General features: G+C 36.6%; 1 protein-coding gene across 1 annotated transcript; it reads right to left on the minus strand.

The window, feature by feature from the left end:
* Positions 1-6,440: 6,440 nt before the first annotated feature.
* LOC126725896 (vacuolar fusion protein MON1 homolog) lies at positions 6,441-19,067 on the minus strand. Its single transcript, XM_050430911.1, has 14 exons — positions 18,317-19,067; positions 13,919-13,998; positions 13,730-13,801; positions 13,555-13,594; positions 12,988-13,089; positions 12,633-12,754; positions 10,879-11,011; positions 10,631-10,722; positions 9,068-9,149; positions 8,650-8,714; positions 7,932-8,225; positions 7,723-7,814; positions 7,360-7,424; positions 6,441-6,763 (listed from the first exon to the last, which is right to left on the minus strand). The coding sequence occupies exons 1-14, from the start codon at positions 18,803-18,805 to the stop codon at positions 6,668-6,670; spliced, it is 1,824 nt and encodes a 607-aa protein (XP_050286868.1). The 5' UTR covers positions 18,806-19,067; the 3' UTR covers positions 6,441-6,667.
* Positions 19,068-19,154: the final 87 nt, after the last annotated feature.

Raw genomic sequence — 19,154 nt, forward strand, 5'->3', positions numbered from 1 at the left:
GACCTGACCCGTAACCCAATTGACCCAATCCCGTTTTCAACCCGCTTAAAATGACCCGTTTTTGACCTGTGAGTCTGTGATCCGATTGACCCGACCCGAACCCGACCCGACCCGCCCATTTTGCCATGTCTATGTACCACTAGACCTCATATCTGTATTCTAGGCTGATTTCAATAGATAATAAGTATTGACATTTTTCTCAAAAAAAAAAAAAAAAAAACTCACTTACCAAGATAATTATTAAAAAAAAAAAAAAAAACCCTTGCATATATGGCTTTATTCTTTATATTTTTGGAACATTCGTTAGAAATGATCCTACTGCTACTTGAGTCCTTTTTCTCTTTTAATACTTAGATAGGTATCACTTGATCCAAATATCCGGTGGTGACTTATAAAAGCGTAGTTTGATAATAATATTATTTTTGAATAAATTGGAATTAGGGTAAAAATTACTATTTTATAAATTCAAAGGCGAAATCATCATTTTGTATGTTTATAAAACTTTATATTTGACCTAAGATAAAAACTCACATCATAATGGGCATTATGAAATTCAATGGCAAAGTGGTCATTATTTTGGGTGTGAAATTTTGAGTTTTTGATAAGTCATATGATAGAAGATTTGTATGGGTTGATAATTGTAAGGAACCAATTTGGTTCCCAAGCCCAAAGGTCAAAAGGATCTTGGTCCAAAGAGCTCAATATAATGAATTTGTAGAGAGTGGGTCAGAAAACTATGCTCTAATGAATTAGACAACAATTATAGTGGGTTTAGATGACCTTAAAGCAAAGATAAACAGATTTTATCCAAAGAAAATCGTCCTCGACACAATCTGAGAAGATGTATTCTTATATAAATCTCTTATGAATTTGATTACAAGTCTAGTTCCTATTGTTACAGTATTTTTCCTTTCTTTTTCTTCGATCCCTTTCCCCCAAGGTCTTCTTTCTATTTTATACTCTCTTCTTTCTTTCATCTCCACCCTCCATGTGTAGATTAGGTCACTGGACTTGATCCTTGTCCTATTAGCACCTTTCTGATGAAGTTTTTGGGAGTAGCTGTAAGGTTGAATTACTGTTTAGGTATCACTTCCACATTATTGCGGTCAGAGAGTTAGCTGTAGAGCATTTAATGCGATGGTGACAGCTTTTTCTTAGATATTTCATAGATTCTCTTTGTCCCGTGCTTTCATGATGTGTATTCTTATCAATAGGATATCCTGGAACGTTACTCTAGATGGCAGACTACACCTTTTGACTTCTACTTTGCTTAGCTGAGGAGGCATTCCTCCTCGGCCCACCTTCCCCAACCTTCTCAGTCACAGCTTGCTCGTGGAGTTTTGATTCTTACGTCTTCACTATCGTTTATCTATCCTCGGATTACTAAGTGTCCTCGGATAAGGCTCACAGCCCAATATATACTCTTGGGCCCTTTATCCCTACAATAATGATTATAAAGTGAGCATGAATACATTGAATTTGAATAAATTGATTTTGACTAGAATGTGAGAGGAGTAATGAAAGTCAATACCACTGTACACCATTGGTATGATGGTTACTCCATAGATATAAGTGCTTGTAGGGTGTGTGTTGTAGGGTGTGTGGGGTAAGGGCCAAGGTTTAAGTCTTCAAGAAAGAGTTTCACACACATATACACTTAGATTAGGTTAAAGTAGAATTTTTATTTTGTATAAAAAAAGAAAAAGAAAAAAAGAAGTCAATTAAAATCTTAATTCTCATTGATTCAATTGAAATATTATCATGGTCATGCATGCATTAGAAGAACCTACAAGATAATTTTAGAATTTCTAAAATTAATCAAAAATTTATACTTTAAATACAAAAAAAATATAAATAAAATCGAAATAACTGAAAAATTGGTAAAATATGAGATTTTGAGTCAAAATGTTGATCGACATTTTAACAAGGCCAAGAAGGAGCAATCTGACCCTTTTGTTTCTAGGTTGGCACTCTATGAAGCTAGATTGACATGCTGCTCTCTTGCTTTTAAGAATTCCTTATTTGCCTCTAGACACCCAATTTTGTGCCTTGCCGTATAGTTCAAACCCCAAATTCCCAATGACGACCCTTACATCCCATATGGTAGTGCAATTGTAACCATTAACAGTGATAGTTATATGGTCAAGGTTTCTAGTTTTTTTTTTTCCAAAATAATCAAATCCCTCAAACTATTTTATTAGTTAGCCAAGGTTTTGAAACTATTTTGATATCTAACAAATCGAGTGCAGAGAACTCGATTTTGCTCTGAGAAATTGCACTTGGAACTTGAGTGCGAGACACTCGAGTATGGAACTCGAGTGTGAGACACTCGATTTCCAAGTGCAATTTCACAGAACAAAATCGAGTTCTCTGCACTCGATTTGTTAGATATCAAAATAGTTTCAAAACCTTGGCTAACTAATAAAATAGTTTAGCTTTTATAGTTATTTTCGAAAAAAAACCAGGTTTCTATTGCTAACATTCTAATTTTAGAGAATCAACACGAAGAAGAGGATGTTGAGTTCTGTTTTCAGGATTTAAATTTAAGCTAGTGTACACCTTAACTTTCTCTAACCTAAAGCCAGAATACTTCTCAATATTCTATGACCCCTAATTTTTTTTTTTTTTTTTTTTGTGTGGAGATATATGACCCTAATTTTGAGTCTGATAGTTTTAGTTTGAGCCTTCCAAGATTTTTTATGAGCCTGATGTGACTATTTCTATTTCCAATAAAATGAAGTATGATTTCGCTTATGCTATAACTTCAGACATTTTCATTAATGAACTAAGCAATGGTAAGAGCACCCACAGTAGATGTGGGATATGTGCCAAATACACACCAAACACAAAAACTGCTCCCCATCAGATATTGCATATGTTGTAAAATTATACCATTTGTGTCTGTACCGTTGCAAATTTGCAACGGTACGGACAGATGTGGTAAACCAAAAATTATTATTTTATTCGAATTTTCTCTCTCCTCTCATTTCTTTATTTGATTTTCTCTCTCTCTTCTCAGAATTTGTCTCTCTCTCTCTCTCCCAAGTTCCCAACCCGTTCTTCCTCTTCTCACAATTGGACACGAGCAAGAAGAAGGTGGCGCAAAAGAAGGCGGCAGCGGCGGCCAATCATCGTCATCCTCCATAACCACCACCTCAGCCAACCACAACCACCACCTCAGCAACAAAACCCAAATCCAAAAAAACCCAACAAACCCACCATGGCACCACCATATCTTAACCCACAACCATCGGAATCCACCACTCCATCAGAATCCACAACCACCCCCACTGTAAATCAAACTCAGCCCACAGATCCATTACTTGAGACCACAACCACAAACCAAAACCATAAACCACCATAGACCCACGCTCTGTGGAGACCATCGTCGACCATCGCCAACCACTGCGGAGACCATCACCGACCATCGCCAACCATCGCCTTCAAGAACGTCGCTACGGCGTTAGGCTCGGTGGAGATAGGTTTAGCCGGTGATAGGTTTGGGTTTGGCAGGTGATCTCACCCCGAGGCCGTCGTCGATCTCACCATTTTCCCTCTCCTCTCTGTCTGCCCTTCACTTTGCCTCTCTTTGGTTGTGGGTTTTTTTTTTTTTTTGCTGCAATTTGGGTTGATCTGATATTGGTGAGTAATTGTGGTGGTTGGTTTGCAGTAGAGGTGTTGTTTCAGTAGTGGATATTGGTGGCTGGTGGTTGTGCCGTTGATGGTGTGGTTGTTATTGATGATAATGGGAATGAGATAAAATATTATTTTAATGTATAGAATTGAATGATAAAACATCTGATAAATGAGATATTGTAAAATGATGTGGTAAAATAATAAAGTAGGTCTTTGATGTGGTAAAATGACATAATTTTTGCAACATCTGCTACGGATGCTCTTGGCGCTTAAAGATAACAATGCTTCAATGTTGTTAATTGTAAAAATTGTAATCAATTTATTTTCATTTTAATTAATTGTTATATTAACTAAGTTGTAGTTTAAGCTCTGGTTGAACTCTCTCGTTTGACCTTAAACTTTTTTTTTTTTTTTTTAAAGGTTCAATTTTTAAAACTAATTGACCAATGATGTCATGGTACCACATTATGAATGCAGAGAACTTACCCTAAGTGTTTTTTTTTTTTTTTTTTTTTTTCAAATAATTTCCTGAGTCTGCCATTGCTTGTTTGGTAGAACTTATTTTTCATTTTTTTTTTTTTTTTTAAGTGATTCTTTGAAAAAGCTGTACTTTGAACTTAAACAAACAAAATGCTTCAGACCACAAACTATAGAAAGAGTTTGAGAACGTTGTAAAGGTACCTGAATCCTTTTTCTACTCTTCTGTACTTAGTTGATGTTGCATGTTCCCCAAACACCCTATATTCTTGTTCCAAAATGAAGCATATGCTTGGAACAATTATATATTTATGAGTTCAGAGTCGTTCCTCTGGATTTTATGTTGTCTTAAGTAAATTTGACCCATCGGTCCCCGCCTCACTTTAGATAATTGGAGGAAATATAATTGGCCATGATGTTATGTTATCAGTTGTGAACAAAATGAATTTTGTCAAAAGTCAAACAACACGCTTCAGTTCTTGACTCCAGGCTTTCACCATCACAAGAGACGATAGCACTGACGATAGCAACGGAATATGTGTTTTGTGTATCAACACCGAGGGGGCTGACACGCCATACATCAAAAGGGTGCGTTGGGAGAAATCACCTCATGGTTGGGTAAAACTTAACACGGACGGGGCTGCTGCTGGAAACCTGGGGCTAGCAGGATGTGGCGGCCTGCTTAGGGATGAACACGGTAACTGGCTTGCTGGATTTGCTAGGAGAATTGGGACAACTACCAGCTTTGTGGCTGAGCTATGGGGCCTTAGAGATGGTCTATCATTATGCTACAATCTTAATACATACCTTCCATCATTGTTGAGCTTGATGCGAAAGCAATTGTTGATATTTTTCAGAACCCAAACTATGAGAATAACATAATTTCTCCTATTTTGGATGATTGCAGGTAGCTGATGGGAATGTTTCAACAAATTCAATTTAAGCACTGCTATCGACAAGCCAATCGCAATGCGGACATGCTAGCTAGAATGGGGATTGATCAGGATTTAAACTTTGTCTATTCTGATAGTCCACCTGAGGACATTAAGAGTGTTTTGGATGAGGATTGTAATGGCAGGTTCTTTAATAGGCTCTGTACTGAACTTGATGTAATATCTTTGTTTTAATGAATCGTCTTTCTACCCAAAAAACCAAAAAGAAGAAATCCAGATAAAACCCAGCTCAATATTTTGTTAGAAGAAACTACTGAAACATTCACATTTGGTTTTGCATAGTATTTGCTATTTTACTATCTAAAAAGTTTTTTTTCTATCTATCATAATACCATTTCTCTTTACAATAATGCACATTAAAATAATAAGACACAATTGGTGTCCAGTGGCCAATTTCATTGGACACGTTGGTTTACAAACACGTCTATATCAACATATTCAATGGAATTGGCCATTGGACACAAGCTTAACCCAAAATAGGGTCAGGCTTGGTCCAATGTCTAGTAATGTTGGACCCATTGAGTTGATGACATATGTTTTGGACACGTATCACTATCTGATCGGGTCTAATGCACTAGATGCACTGGACCTAAACTAAGTTTCCCAAAATAATATAAAAAAGGATGAGAGAGAAGAGAAGTCATTAAATAAAGAGAGAGAGAGAGAGAGAGAGAGAGAAAAGAGAGACAATAAAATAATATATATTATTTTACAAACGTAAAGTGCAATTTGGGCATGTTTGGATGTAAAATAGAAATTTGAGAAGTTTTACACCCTCAATGCCAATGCTTAGATATGTACAATTGTATATACTACCATATAGTACCTACTTTTGCGAGGCAGCAAGTGAATGTCTATCAATAAGTCTAATAACACAGCAAATTTCACCTTATTTTTCACAATTGTTGGTATATAATAAAAGTGATATTAGTGATGATCCCAGTATAAGTGATGTTGTACTTATCACAACTTGCCATCTTAACGGCTGTGAAAAATATTATGAAACATATTATGAAATTTGTTATGTCTAGACTAGTTGATTATGTAAACACCAAACCAGTTTTATGCATCCTCTTCCAAAATACACACACTCAAATCTATTATCTACTTGCCCCGGAAGTCTCCCACTCAGAACAAAATTAAAAAATGTAAGCTCAGTCAAACACAAACACAAGACGAAGGAAAAATCTTTTGTAATAACAGCATAGTGAATGCCTTATACTCTCACCTTGTTGTGAGCACCATTGAGGACTTCATTTCTGAGAGCAGCATTGCATATTTGCATGTATAACATAAACAGATGTTAATAACCTAACCCAACTTTCATATCAAGTACTCGGAAGTCCAACCTGACATTGTCTATTGCACCAAGTATTATAAATATTGACGTGTATATTTCCTTTTATTAGTAGATGACAAAGGACTGCTCTTACAAATTGATGATGAGGTGACTCAAGAAATTGGTAGATTATGATCAACATGTCAGCACCATGGTAATGAAAGAGTGATGGAAAAAATTATGGTGGGATTTCATTTAAAAATAAATTAAAAAAAAAAAAAAAAAAACTATAGTACATGCTGATTACAGAATAATTGGTGTATCACCACGAAAAGGGGCTTGCTCCCAGCAAAAATATTTCATTTTCCACGTCTTTCACCCATTGGCAAACTCGGTTGCAAGTCTTTATCGCCACTGCCTACAAATTTCAAATAAATTAAGGCTCAGGATGCATCGAACAATAAATTGGAACTATAAATGTAAATAATCAATAATAGGTTGCTTGACTATATTTTCAACAGCAGGCAGATGTCACCCGCTCAGTGTACCTATCTTGGATGATGACACTAAACACAAGGTTACTGCATTGGGCAACATAGATTCATATGAAACTAGTTAAAGGCATGATAAAAATCAACAGTTGATCTACACTGTATCAGAGACCAATATATCTCTGACCAGAAGGAAAAAAAAAAGGTAAATATTTCAAAATCCTTTTGCACAAGTAAACAATATGTTATCCAGAGTATTGAAGGTTACAACATTAAATTCATAAGGTGAAGGACACTTATTAAGGGCAAGAGTAAAGCTAGTTATGTGTGGTAAAATTTGTCTGACACATTACTTCATCCTGATTTCTCTTCTCTACCTTGACAGTTAACCAACCACAGAGAGTCGTATATTTAAGCTCTTCATAGAGAAGAACAGTATTTGTATGATAAACAAAGGGTCAACAATTATTTGCTCTAAGAAAACAGACAAAAATAATCTTGGAGACATGAGCATAAATAATACCTTGTCTGCAAGTGGATCAAATGCTGCATATAGTTCAAAATCCTGGGTGACCCAACAGAGTAGAACTGCCACAATAGAATGATCGTGTAATTTCATCAGGAAAGCCTTTAAATGGGGCAAGTAAACATGATAATGAATAGCTAAATTTATGCAACAGAAAAATAAACATGTCAAGATAACACTTAATAATTGTGAGAAAGAGGTTCAAACAACAAGGCGGCACATTGCAATTATGAAATGAGATTGGATGGAACAAAGGACAGGCACCAAAACGGAAAAGAGGTGTTAACCATATTTCTTCATGCAAATCTATTAAAATATGTTACATCTTTTGGCTATAGTATGAACTGAAAGATTAAATACCATAATTTTCATCTCTTCTAAACTGAGTTTTGTGAGGCCCAATTCCTTTATCATGCATGGAAGCATAAAGGTTCTGGTAAGCCCTATATAATCTGCAAAACAAGAAGCAAGTTTTCTTATGCAACAATAAATTTTAAAATAGCTGTGCCCCATAGAAGAGCGCATTAAAGGTTTGTCTAGCATAGTTGCTGCAAAATTGCGAGTTTTACCTTTTCTGTTTACGTGGGCTATTAATTGGTGGTGAGAACTCAGAAGATACATATTGATCCAGAAATATACTACGGTACATGAAATGCCAAAGTCCAGCAGGACCACCAATGCCAACAAATGGTTCTCTTAAACTCTCAAGAGAATCTCTGGGTTGGCCCAGATGTGGAGATAAAGTTCCAGAACGAGGTAATGGATCAGTAGGCAATTCCTCAACATGCATCCCTCCATCTAGCATGGATCTCTGAACTTCGCTAAGAACATTTGACCTCAAAAGGACCATTTCAATACGAATCCTATGAAATTGCAGCCAAATTTCTCAAAATAAAGTGGAGGGGAAAATAATATATTATACACTACACAGTATGCTCAAATTTATTTCTGTGGAGTATAAAGACAGCAATATTAAGTTACATTCATCTAATTAAATAATAATAATAATAATATAATTGGTCACATCAGTCATATTAAGAAAAAAAAAATGGTATTTAGTATTTTGCCCTAAATGTGACTAAAACAAAGTACATTGTGTGTAAGTTTAGCAGTTTAGTAAAAGTAGACACAAAGGGAAGTGGTCATAAAACATAGTGGTCAAGACATACCTAAGAGAGTGCTATTGATATCTTAGATCAACATTTCATAAAGATGGAGAGATCAAAGAGGATGCAACATGATGCACCCCTACTAATATTATCAATCAAATTTAAAACCATAGTTTACCTGCAATCCTTAAGATGATAAAAGGCATCTGAACTAGTAGTAAGCAACATCAAGTATGTGTCAACCTGCCATGAGTAAAAACTGTTCAAGTCATTTCTTGTGTCATTGATCTAGGTATACCAGGAGAATGTCCACAGTGCCTAGTGATTGCACAATTTGCAAAAAATAAATTAAGGCTGGCCTCTTTGCCTACAACCACTAGCCAGAATCTGCTATATACCATGCATTTGAATTCTTTTTTATTGGTAAGTTACACAAGCACATAGTGGGCCTTGAACCCACGACCTCATCCTTCATCCCATTTTTATAAGAAAGGAAGTGCCAGTTTAGCTATAACTCATTGGTGTTAAAATTGCACATGAATCATGAATCTAAGTCTCACTCACATGTCAAGCAAGAAAAAAAAAGTCACACTCACATCAAGATAATGGACATAAGCATACAAAAATGCCATGGGATTATATCTTGGCAGGCAGATTGGTGAAAATGATTCAGAAGTCCTGCATAGAGCCAAAAAGGACAAATAAGATTACAGTCTTGCAAAACAAAACAAAAAAAGTTCACATATAAAAGCACCCACTAAGATTCAAGTCCACTCAAACATAATATAGAAATAAATATAGCTTTCACCTTGTGTATATACTATGTTTTATTAATTTTTTAACCTATATTAAGAATTAAGCATTAGGCTCAAGTATCAACAGAATTTTGTTGAAGATGATGTCACATAGAAAGTTAGAGAAATATGATGTAGTTATTCTTCGTTGTATGCTATTGGGATGTACCTATCAAGAAGAAGAAAATGTTGATTACTAAGTAAAACAAAACTATGCATGTTTCATTAGACAAAAATTTGGAAGAATATATTTGATAAGTGAAAACAAGTCCCAAAGCATAGACATTAAGAGGGCGGGACAAACAAGAAATGCGAATTTAGAGACAGAACAATCCTGAAATGTTTTTTTTTTAGGTGAAAACATTCCTGAAATGTTAACTGCTGGTAATACAAAGAGTTCTATTGAATTTAATTATCTTTTTCATATAGCTATTTTGGCGAAAAGCATAAAAAAAGACAAGACAGGAATGCTAACTTCATTTACTGAAACATTAATTGGTAAAAAGGCCACTGAGTGGATTCTAGTTGAGCAATCTAAAAGAGCCTGCACGACAGGCTTCAACTTTCTATGGCAAAATGTCCTAAAATGAGACTAATTTGATCAACAGTATCTCAACTCTCAAGATCTAAGATGCACGGATATGGGTATGGGTACGAGGATACAACATTTCTTGAAAAACCTAGGGTATGATACATTGGGGATACATGTATTAATTACTTATTAATTTTTTTTTTTTTTTAATATATATATTGTTAAGCATCTATCGGCTTAGGAGCAATAATGAATAATAAAGTGAATCCATGGCCATTAAATGATATTTAGAATACAAACCAAGATCCAAAAAGAGTAAATAGAAGATAACTAAGTAATTTTTTTATCATTGAAACCAATATATAAAAAATATAAATAAAAATTCTTACAAGTTTAGGCTATCTCTCACTATCGGGGGTTGGGTTACAATGGTATCCAAGCTGTATCATAGGCATATCCAGGACGTATTGGCACTTGGAAAAAAAAAAAAAACTAGCTGGGTACGTATCTTAGAGGTATCTGGTGTGATAACAGTATGATACGTATTGGATACGGGGATATGGGTACATGAGCAAAAATGGAGTATCCGTGCATCCTAGCTCAAGATATAATAGAAAGAGGAAAAGCTTAATTTGAACACTCATGCTAACTCATTTAAACTGACTTCTGCTTTTAAATTCATTCTCAAAGATCTCAACCCCAAGCATGGTGACCCAAAGGAAAGCACAAATATAAGAGGCAGTAAAATGTAATTCCTAGTACACAGTCAAATTTTCCATGCCAGGGTGATCTCAAAAGATGATGTAAGAATTATAAAAGTCAAAATAACTTGCCTAAATGATTCTGATGACATGACAAAGTTGGCAAGTAGTAACATATCATCAGGATGAAGAGAAGCTTTTTGAGCACCAACAAGACTGATAACCTGTAATCAAGCTTCAAGGCTTTAAAATGCCCAGTAAAATATTTATAAACTGAGAAGAAAAATGCAGCCCCCCGAAGGAGGACGACTCGAGATTGTGCCCCTATGGATGAAAAGATTCAGACAGAAGAAAAGGGAGAGGTTGTGTTAAGTGTTAACCTTGTGTTTACACATTAATATTGCAAATAGAACACCAGAATCGGCAACATCTTGCAATATAGCACCTGCAGCTTGCCTCGTTGCATAAGCCAGGGGAAGACAAGTGTATGCATGAAGAAATGTAGCCGGATTCCTGAAATCAAAGAAATGAATAGCAAAACTAATAAGCACCACCAAACTAGGGTGATATTTTGATAATAAAAGAGCAAAGGAAACCTCAGGAAAAAATAACCAAAATAAGAAAAATGGAATTTCAATTGCACTTCAGTGACTACAAAACAGATCAAGAAACATCAGAAGTAGAAACATGTTTCCACAAAGAACATAAAAGTAACATGCAGTTTAAGGTGTGTATTATAATTTAAACTAAAGAGCACCGTGGAATGACTGTGATTACTAGCTTTGTATCCAAGGCAGAAAAAGAATAAAAAATTTGTATGTCACTATAGTAGGTATAAATATTTTTGGTTGTACAACTTTTACTAATGTTTCTCTTTCGTCCTTAGTGATGCAGACCAAACTGATGACATGGCAGCTATCTCACATGCCATATCACTAATTTTTTGTTTTAAATTAAAAATACATTCCAATTAACAAAAAAGGGTTTTGTTTTTGTTTTTGTTTTTGTTTTGAGCTATCACCACCCAATGCTGGCCACATCCATTCTCTATCGGCCACCAAAACTTGAAAATTCCTCAGCCTTAAATGTGGTGGAGCAACCTAACCTATCCTCTCTCTACAAATCTGACTTGTCCACCTCAAAATCCAAGATTCATGACCCCACCAAACCCGCAAAACCCAGATCGGGCCTCATCCAGCAAAGCTCAAGCCCATCCAGCTGTTGTTGCCCCTTTGAAGACTGTTGGCGGCAAACTGTCACTGTGCTCAAACAATAATTGGGAGAGAGCGAGGGGGGGCTCAGGTGGGAGAAGAGGATAGAGGGAACAATAAGTAATTCTTAATTAAAATTTTATTTGGTTTAAAAATGAACAATTGAAACTATTATTTTTATTCATTTGGTGTTGATGTGGAAAGTTTAGTGCCAGCCAGCCTAACATATTGCCATTTTAATTGACAGGGCATGTGATATAGAAGATATGTCATCAATTTAGGTCAAGTCACTAACGTTGCTAGCTTTAATTTGGACTTAAGGGCAAAATAAAAACAAGCGTGATAGTTTGACGATTAGATTGGTGAAATTTAGAAAAAAGGGACAAAATAGAAACATTGATAAAAATTGGAAGACCAAAAATGTACCTTGCCCAAAAATTAATTATATTAATGATTCGAATCTTTATTATTGTGTGTTTGTGTGTGTGCATGTGTGTGTAGATGTTGTGGATCCATCCAATCAGCCTGATGCTCAGACCTTCAACCTGAGATCCAGCCCATTCAGAGTTTTTTAAATGGATTGATTAGAAAAAATGGAGCCCTATATATATTTACTAACAATACTAGAGCATCTACAAATGTGAACCTTAAGATTGTTTCTCTCAATAACTTCTAGCAGTAAGATCCTGTGCGTTCTACAGAATATTATGTTGCTTTAACTTCACCAGAGAAAGGAGCTCATGAATCCATCTCCCTTTCCCTCTGGTGTGGGTGCACCAAAAGAAAGATTTGCAAAAGAAAATTTCACTTCCAGAAATGAGGATTTATAAATATATAGGTTCTTGTACATGCAAAAATGTCTAAAATATACATGTTTTACAACACAGGCAAACCGCATTACAAAAGGGAATAGAGAAACAAACCAACTGAAAGAGTGGATTAAAGATGAGAAGACAACATCTGTCCCTCCAAGCAAAGGTGTCATATCAAACTTTGGGTTCTTCTCGAAACACCTATTTACTGACTTCGTTAGAATAAGAAGCATCTGCATTCATATCATAATCAATCATTTGAGGAAGTCCAGCGACTATAATAAGAAAATTTTATCTTATAATGAAAGTAAATGAAAAATAGAACAATATATTTAGTGGAAAAGGAAAAAGAACAAAGGAAGTAGCCAAAATATTCATAAGAGAACAACATGTCAAACAGTCAAGCACATTAATCCTGAAAACATTTTTTAAGGGCAAGCAGGAAAGGGGAAGAATCAAATCCTACCTGACCATATATTAGCTCCAGTTGCCCCCTCAATGACTCATAGGGTTCTTCTGTGCAGCTAATGCAAACTAAGTAAATGGGTCCTTTCACAAGAAAAACCACCTGAACATCCAAAAAATTTACAACGATGTATTTAACTGATTGCCCAAAATGAGCAGGAGAGGGGGGGGGGGTTGACTTGAAAACCCCCTAAAATGAAAAGCAAACATTTTCTCACTTTCAAATCTGGACATTCTATTCCTCAAGCACAAGTGACAGACATGGTCCTCTTTTTTTGGACAAGGAATTTGCATAACATGCTCCAGTTAAAGAACCAAGAAAAGAGACAAAACACTTTTATTCATTTATGAACATATACATACATATACATCTGACAATGTTTCCATGTGAGTAAATGTCTTTAAAATTGCATATATCACTTTGCTCTTACAAAAACAACAACCAAGCCTACATTATAGAATCATCACAGAAAGTTAAATTTTCAGGAGAAGAAGAAAACAGTTCAATTATATGTCTCCCAAAACGAGAATTGATTAGCAATTGAAAAATTGAAGAATATAAAAAGACCTGGTGATTTCCTGCCCTGACCAATTTGACACGATCCCCCCTGAAAGCGATTAACGTGAAGAACTAATTAGAGCCCCTGTAGATTTTGGCTTCAAAGAAATTATTATGCTAAGACTAGGAGTATAATCAAAGACGAAAATCATAAAATAAAACCAAGGTAGAAAGAGCCATGTACCCGTTCTCCACGAAGGAAATTATAGCCTGTAATGTTGCTGAAAATCCTGCTAGCTTGTGTTCATCCCCATATCTGGTAGTTAATAAGATATTCAAAGAAGGCCATAAAACAACAGAGGGTCCAGAAATGAATTTATAAAGCAAACTGTACAGTTCCTAATGCTGAAAGATGCAGAAGCTGGAGAAAAACCTGGAATATATTGGTTTGCCTGAGTTACTTAAAATAAAGAAGTGCTTCTTCCTTTTTCTCCACGATAGGGAAGCATCATCCTGCACTTCAGTTATTAATCAATCAGTACATAATACTGCAGGTATCCTAGAGAAATAAAATTTTGTCAGCCACATCGGTACAAGTAAAACATACAAATATGCTCTAAGTTTTTAAAACAATATATTTGATTATAGTGCTAATATCATGTTCAGATGAGGAATTTTGAGTTGGCATTTTACTCAAAGTTGTAATTTGGAAATTCCAGTGTTAATTTATTTGGGTTTTAACATGAACATTAATTATAAAATTCCACCAGAATTTGAATTTTGGGTTTTCAAGCATTCAAAATCCAGGGGGCAACACCTCAAAAAAAAAAAAAAAAAAAATCCAGGGGGCAAGGTGTAATTCACAAATTCTACCAACATTACTACTCTCATACCATTATCATTAGTACTCTTCAGACTTTACCACCACTATTACCACCAGCTCCGTCACCATTGTCACTGCCACCACCAATGCTACTACCACTACAACCACCATCACCGGATCTGAAATTGTAGTGCTGCACTGGAATCCTTCCCCATCCCTATTCCCTACCCCTACCTCTATCATTACAATATTCCCATAGTAAATACCCCTTTGACCTCGTTCTTTTGCCTGTGAAGCAGAGAATAGAAATTATTGGAACACATTCAACTTCTCTTTTTCTTTCGTGTGTTGTTGGGTTTGAAAACTAAGCAAAGGAAAAGACTTTTATGACTTTATAAACTGACCCAGGGCGAGAGAGACTCAAAGTGTTAGTTTGGATACAGCGTTTTTTCCTCAACGTTTGCATTTGTGCTGTCCCATGCATTTTTTAGTGGGTCCTGTGCGCTATTCATGGGACCCGCAAGTACTTTTTTCAATAAAAACAACTTTAAAACTGAGTCTCACGGCACTATTCATACATTTAAAAATTATTTTGCTATAGTGTTTTCAGTTTTCAGTTTTCAACAATAAACGGTATCCAAACAGACCCAAAGTGTGTGTGTGTGTTTTGCCTTTTTACTAACTGCACTTTCAAAGACCAGATTTGGTGGACATTGCATACAAATGAGTTTAGCAAAGAGCTAAAGAGAAAACAAATGTTCTGTTAAGCCATCTTTCAGTGCTCATGTTTGATTCAACAGAGAATCAGATAAATCCCATACCCAAATCTGATTTTAGTTAGTTGAATGTTTAAAAAAAAAAAATTAACACACGTGGCAGTCCGTGTAGAAGCCAGGCAGCATAAAAATAATATTTTAAAACTTCTGTCAGTCAATTCAACGTTTTCCCTCCTCCACATAACAGCAAGGACTATTTAAACACAATATCAAAAAGTTAAGGACTAAACTGACACATTTGAAACATAGGAGTCTTCGCGGTGCGGTGCGGTGCGGTTTTGGGCTATTTTTAGCACTGCACTTTGCGGTGCAGTTTAGCTAAAACCATAATTGCACCACACCTTGTTTTTGCGGTCACATTTGCGGTGCGGTGCAGTGTGGTGTGGTTTAGAATTTAGCCAAAACCATAACCGCACCGTACCTCATTTTTGTGGTCACATGTGCGATACTATGTATAAGATGCGGTTTTAAGTCAGTATATTTTTCAAATTTTGAGCTTTTCCTACTCAGCCCAAAACTAATTTTTCCCTTTTTTTGGGCCAAGTTTTAAATTATTGAGTTAGTTTTTCTTTATTTTGGGTTGGCTTTTCTAGTCAAACACTTGCTAAGGTTATTAAATTTTTTTTTTTTTTTGAAAACTAGGGTTATTAAACTATTAATAATATATTTAATATTAAAAATAAATAAATAAATATATTAATATATAGAAAGGGTGCGGTGTGGTTCAATTTTCTTATTATAAAACCGCAAACCGCACTAAAACATGCGGTGTGGTGCGGTGTGGTGCACTATTACTTGTGGTGAGGTGTGGTTATGCCATTTTGCGTGCGGTTTTGGTGCGTTTTTTTCAGTTTGTGCGGTTTATGCAGTTTGGTGAACACCCCAATTCCATTCTTCAATTGCATTTATTTTCATTTTGTCCTACATTGCTATGGGTTATGTGTCACAATCATAACCACCCCCCCCCCCCCTAAAAAAAGGAATACAAAAACAAAAATCACCAACCCACACCAAGCCAAGTTCGTCGAAGTCTCAAACCATCCACACCACCAATAGCAAAGCCCATCCACCATACAAAGTCCCATTACCACCATCTCAAATGCCCGACCCCAAAACGCCAAAATCAACAACCCAAGGCTAGCACAATCACAATCAAAATCATAATTGCATCCCAAGTACCCAACCCATCAACTGAACCCACAACCTGATCCACCAAATCACAAAAATCATTGACTTTCAGCGACTCCATTTGACTATCTCAACCCTACTCACACAAGCGAACTTGCTTGCCTAGTCCCCATACGTCACCAATAGCTATGCGACTCCAATCACCATTCGCAAGCTTTCAAGGACCCTTCTGCCATCGCCCTTGAATACTATCCTCATTGATTCCCTTTAGCCACCTCACACACCATAGTTGGCACTATACATGTTGATCCATGTTTTGGCTAAGAAGCACCATAAAGGATCAATTGACTCCACACCGTCATCTTTCTAATTTCTTTAAGGATGTGCATGTTGTTAAGGCAAATAAAGCCTATTACTTTCAAGTTTCAAGGCACCCCAAGACAAACTTATCCCTAAAGTAACGTGAGTCCATGCCCAGGCTGACCCATATGTATGATCCAAATTTCTTTATAGGTATTTATGAGTGGGCTTTGGTTCAATTCAATTAGGGTTTGGTTTACTAGTCAAAGTAGAAGCCGTAGTTATACTAGGAGAAGTTAAAGTCTATATAAGTGTCTTATTGTACTCAAACAAGTTAGAGTTGTTTTCAGTACTGAGGCACGTTGGCCATACTGGCCAACTGTTCTTTTTTCTCTCTCTTTCTCTTCTTTATTTTCTTTCTCACAGTACTATTCACAGACACTGTTCACTGGTCTTGTTGCATATTTATAAAAAATTAAAAAAAAAAAAAAAAAAAAAGTCTATTTCTGTTTTTCCCCCTTTCTATTTTCAACCATAAATAAAATCTTCTCTCTCTTGAATTACCCCTTCTAAAAATGTTCTCAACCCAAAATCCACATATCCTCTTAAACCTTATAACCACACTTAGACGAATTCCCCTGATTTGTCCTATACCAAGCCTTCTTTCTACCTTCCCAGTAATAGTAGTTCAAACCACTCTGGCCTTAAAAGAACCCAAAGACAATCCCAGGTTAGTCATAGGAAGGCAGCCAACCTTAGAACCCAACAGTGAGGCCAGTCTCAAGACATTAGTTACATTGTCAACCAGAGCCAATCTAGTTTTGCTTAAATCGACTCTTAGGCTTGAAACTGTTTCAAAACAAAGAACGCATTGCATCTATTCAAGTAAAAGGGGATTTGACTCGCAAAGTATAATTGGGTCATTGCCAAAAAGAAGATAAATTTCTAAAACTCCTTTATTTTCTCCATCAATCTTAAAACCTGCTAACGGGGGTAAGGCTGCCTACCATTACTTCTCTCAGGCCCCGCAAAAGGTGGGAGCTTTGTGCGCTAGGTTTCGACCTTTTTTTTTAGCATAAACAAAATATGAGACAAATGTTATCCTTGCCTTAAACCATTTGAGCTACCAAGTCGATGCCTGCAAGAGTCATGGCTGTTTTACCTAGGAAAACTGACCACTACAATCAGTCTACTCTGATTTCTATCACAAAGGGTAGAAGGAAGTTCATATGCATAGCAACCTTCAGTAAATGCATATCTGAAAACCTTGTTCCTATCCCAAAAACACTAAACTCTTGTTTAATTATGTCTCTGAATAGTCATTCTTTCACCGTATGTATCCTAGAATTTTATCTTAGATTGAAGATAATTAAATAAAGTCTATCATGGGACGCATTTGGTTTAGATAATTCAAATTCAAATTTGATACCAATGTACTAATCAAAGGCTTACTAATATGTCTTGTGGAAAGTAAACTTGGTGTCTAAAATCCAAAGTCACCACCCCAATCTTGAAGTCCAAACACCAGAAATGAAGTATTTATCTACAAATAGTCTTTAAGCAAAACTAACTAATGTATAAACATTATATATAATGCACTCCCATGAATCTAAAATCACGAAAATCTACCGATAAAACAGACAACTTTGTAACTCCATTTGTTTCTAACCCCCTCTCCTATTGTAACTATCGAAATTATCGAAATATGTCCAGCAACAATGTTTGCAAATGTTTGTGATATTAATCCAATGCATACCATGGAATTCTCAATTGAAGAAGTAAAGAATCGAATCGAATCGAGTACCTCGTCGACGTGACGCTTTCCAGGCATCCAGGAGGCCTGAGAATCCTGAATGGAATCGACATTGCTGACTTCCTGTATCTCCTCATCGTCGCCGCCACCAATCCCACCGCCAATCATGTCGAACCCGCCACTACTCCCACTGCCACTACTGCTGCCCCTTTCACCGGCGTACCCACTGCTACTCGGGCTCGACGGCGCCTCCACTTCCACCTCCGAATTCGTCCTCCTCCACCTCACACTCTGCCTCGCCTCCAAATTGCTCCCAACCGCTCCTTCTCGTTCATTGCTTTCGATCTCCCCGTGACTGTTCTCGCCAACGGAACCATTCGCGACACCGTTTGGGGATTCTTGAATCTCCGGCGGTTCGTTGTCGGGCTCGGTCAATGCGGCCGATGCGAATTGATCTTCGAGTGGTTTGGAGGTGGAATTAGGGTTAGGGCTAGGGTTGGTGAATTCGTCGCCGGAGGTTGAGCTGGAATCGGAGGACATTTGAGAATTTTGAGGGTTTTTGAAAAATTTAGGGAATCAGAAATTGTAGCGTAGAATGGGGTTTGGTCTGTGTGCACTTCGTAGGGAACCACGTATCACCTACCAGTCGTTGGAGCCTAGTTGCTCCGGTGCAATTGGTCCAGCGTGAAACGCACCGTTTAGCCTCTTCGAGAGTCGTCACACTCTGACCAGTAGGTGGAGAGCGAGGAGTGGATCCGAATGGCCGTTTCGACTCGCGCCACTGTTACGTTACGGGCCGGGTTTGAGGATTTACGTTCGTTTTTTAAATCTAGGTCAAATGGGCCTCACTTGGCCCTATAATAATAAATATACAATGTACTTGTTTGTT

Source organism: Quercus robur, chromosome 1, assembly GCF_932294415.1.
Source record: "Quercus robur chromosome 1, dhQueRobu3.1, whole genome shotgun sequence".
Classification (NCBI taxonomy): Eukaryota; Viridiplantae; Streptophyta; class Magnoliopsida; order Fagales; family Fagaceae; genus Quercus; species Quercus robur.

Bases quoted from the DNA above. Each gene is read 5' to 3' on its own strand.
- LOC126725896 (XM_050430911.1), bottom strand. From the start codon at position 18,805: ATGTCCTCCGATTCCAGCTCAACCTCCGGCGACGAATTCACCAACCCT. The intron at 8,715-9,067 runs GTGAGTGTGACT...TACTCATGGCAG, and splicing joins CTTATGTCCATTATCTTGAT to GTTGACACATACTTGATGTT. The intron at 7,815-7,931 runs GTAAAACTCGCA...CTTGTTTTGCAG, and splicing joins AGCCCACGTAAACAGAAAAG to ATTATATAGGGCTTACCAGA.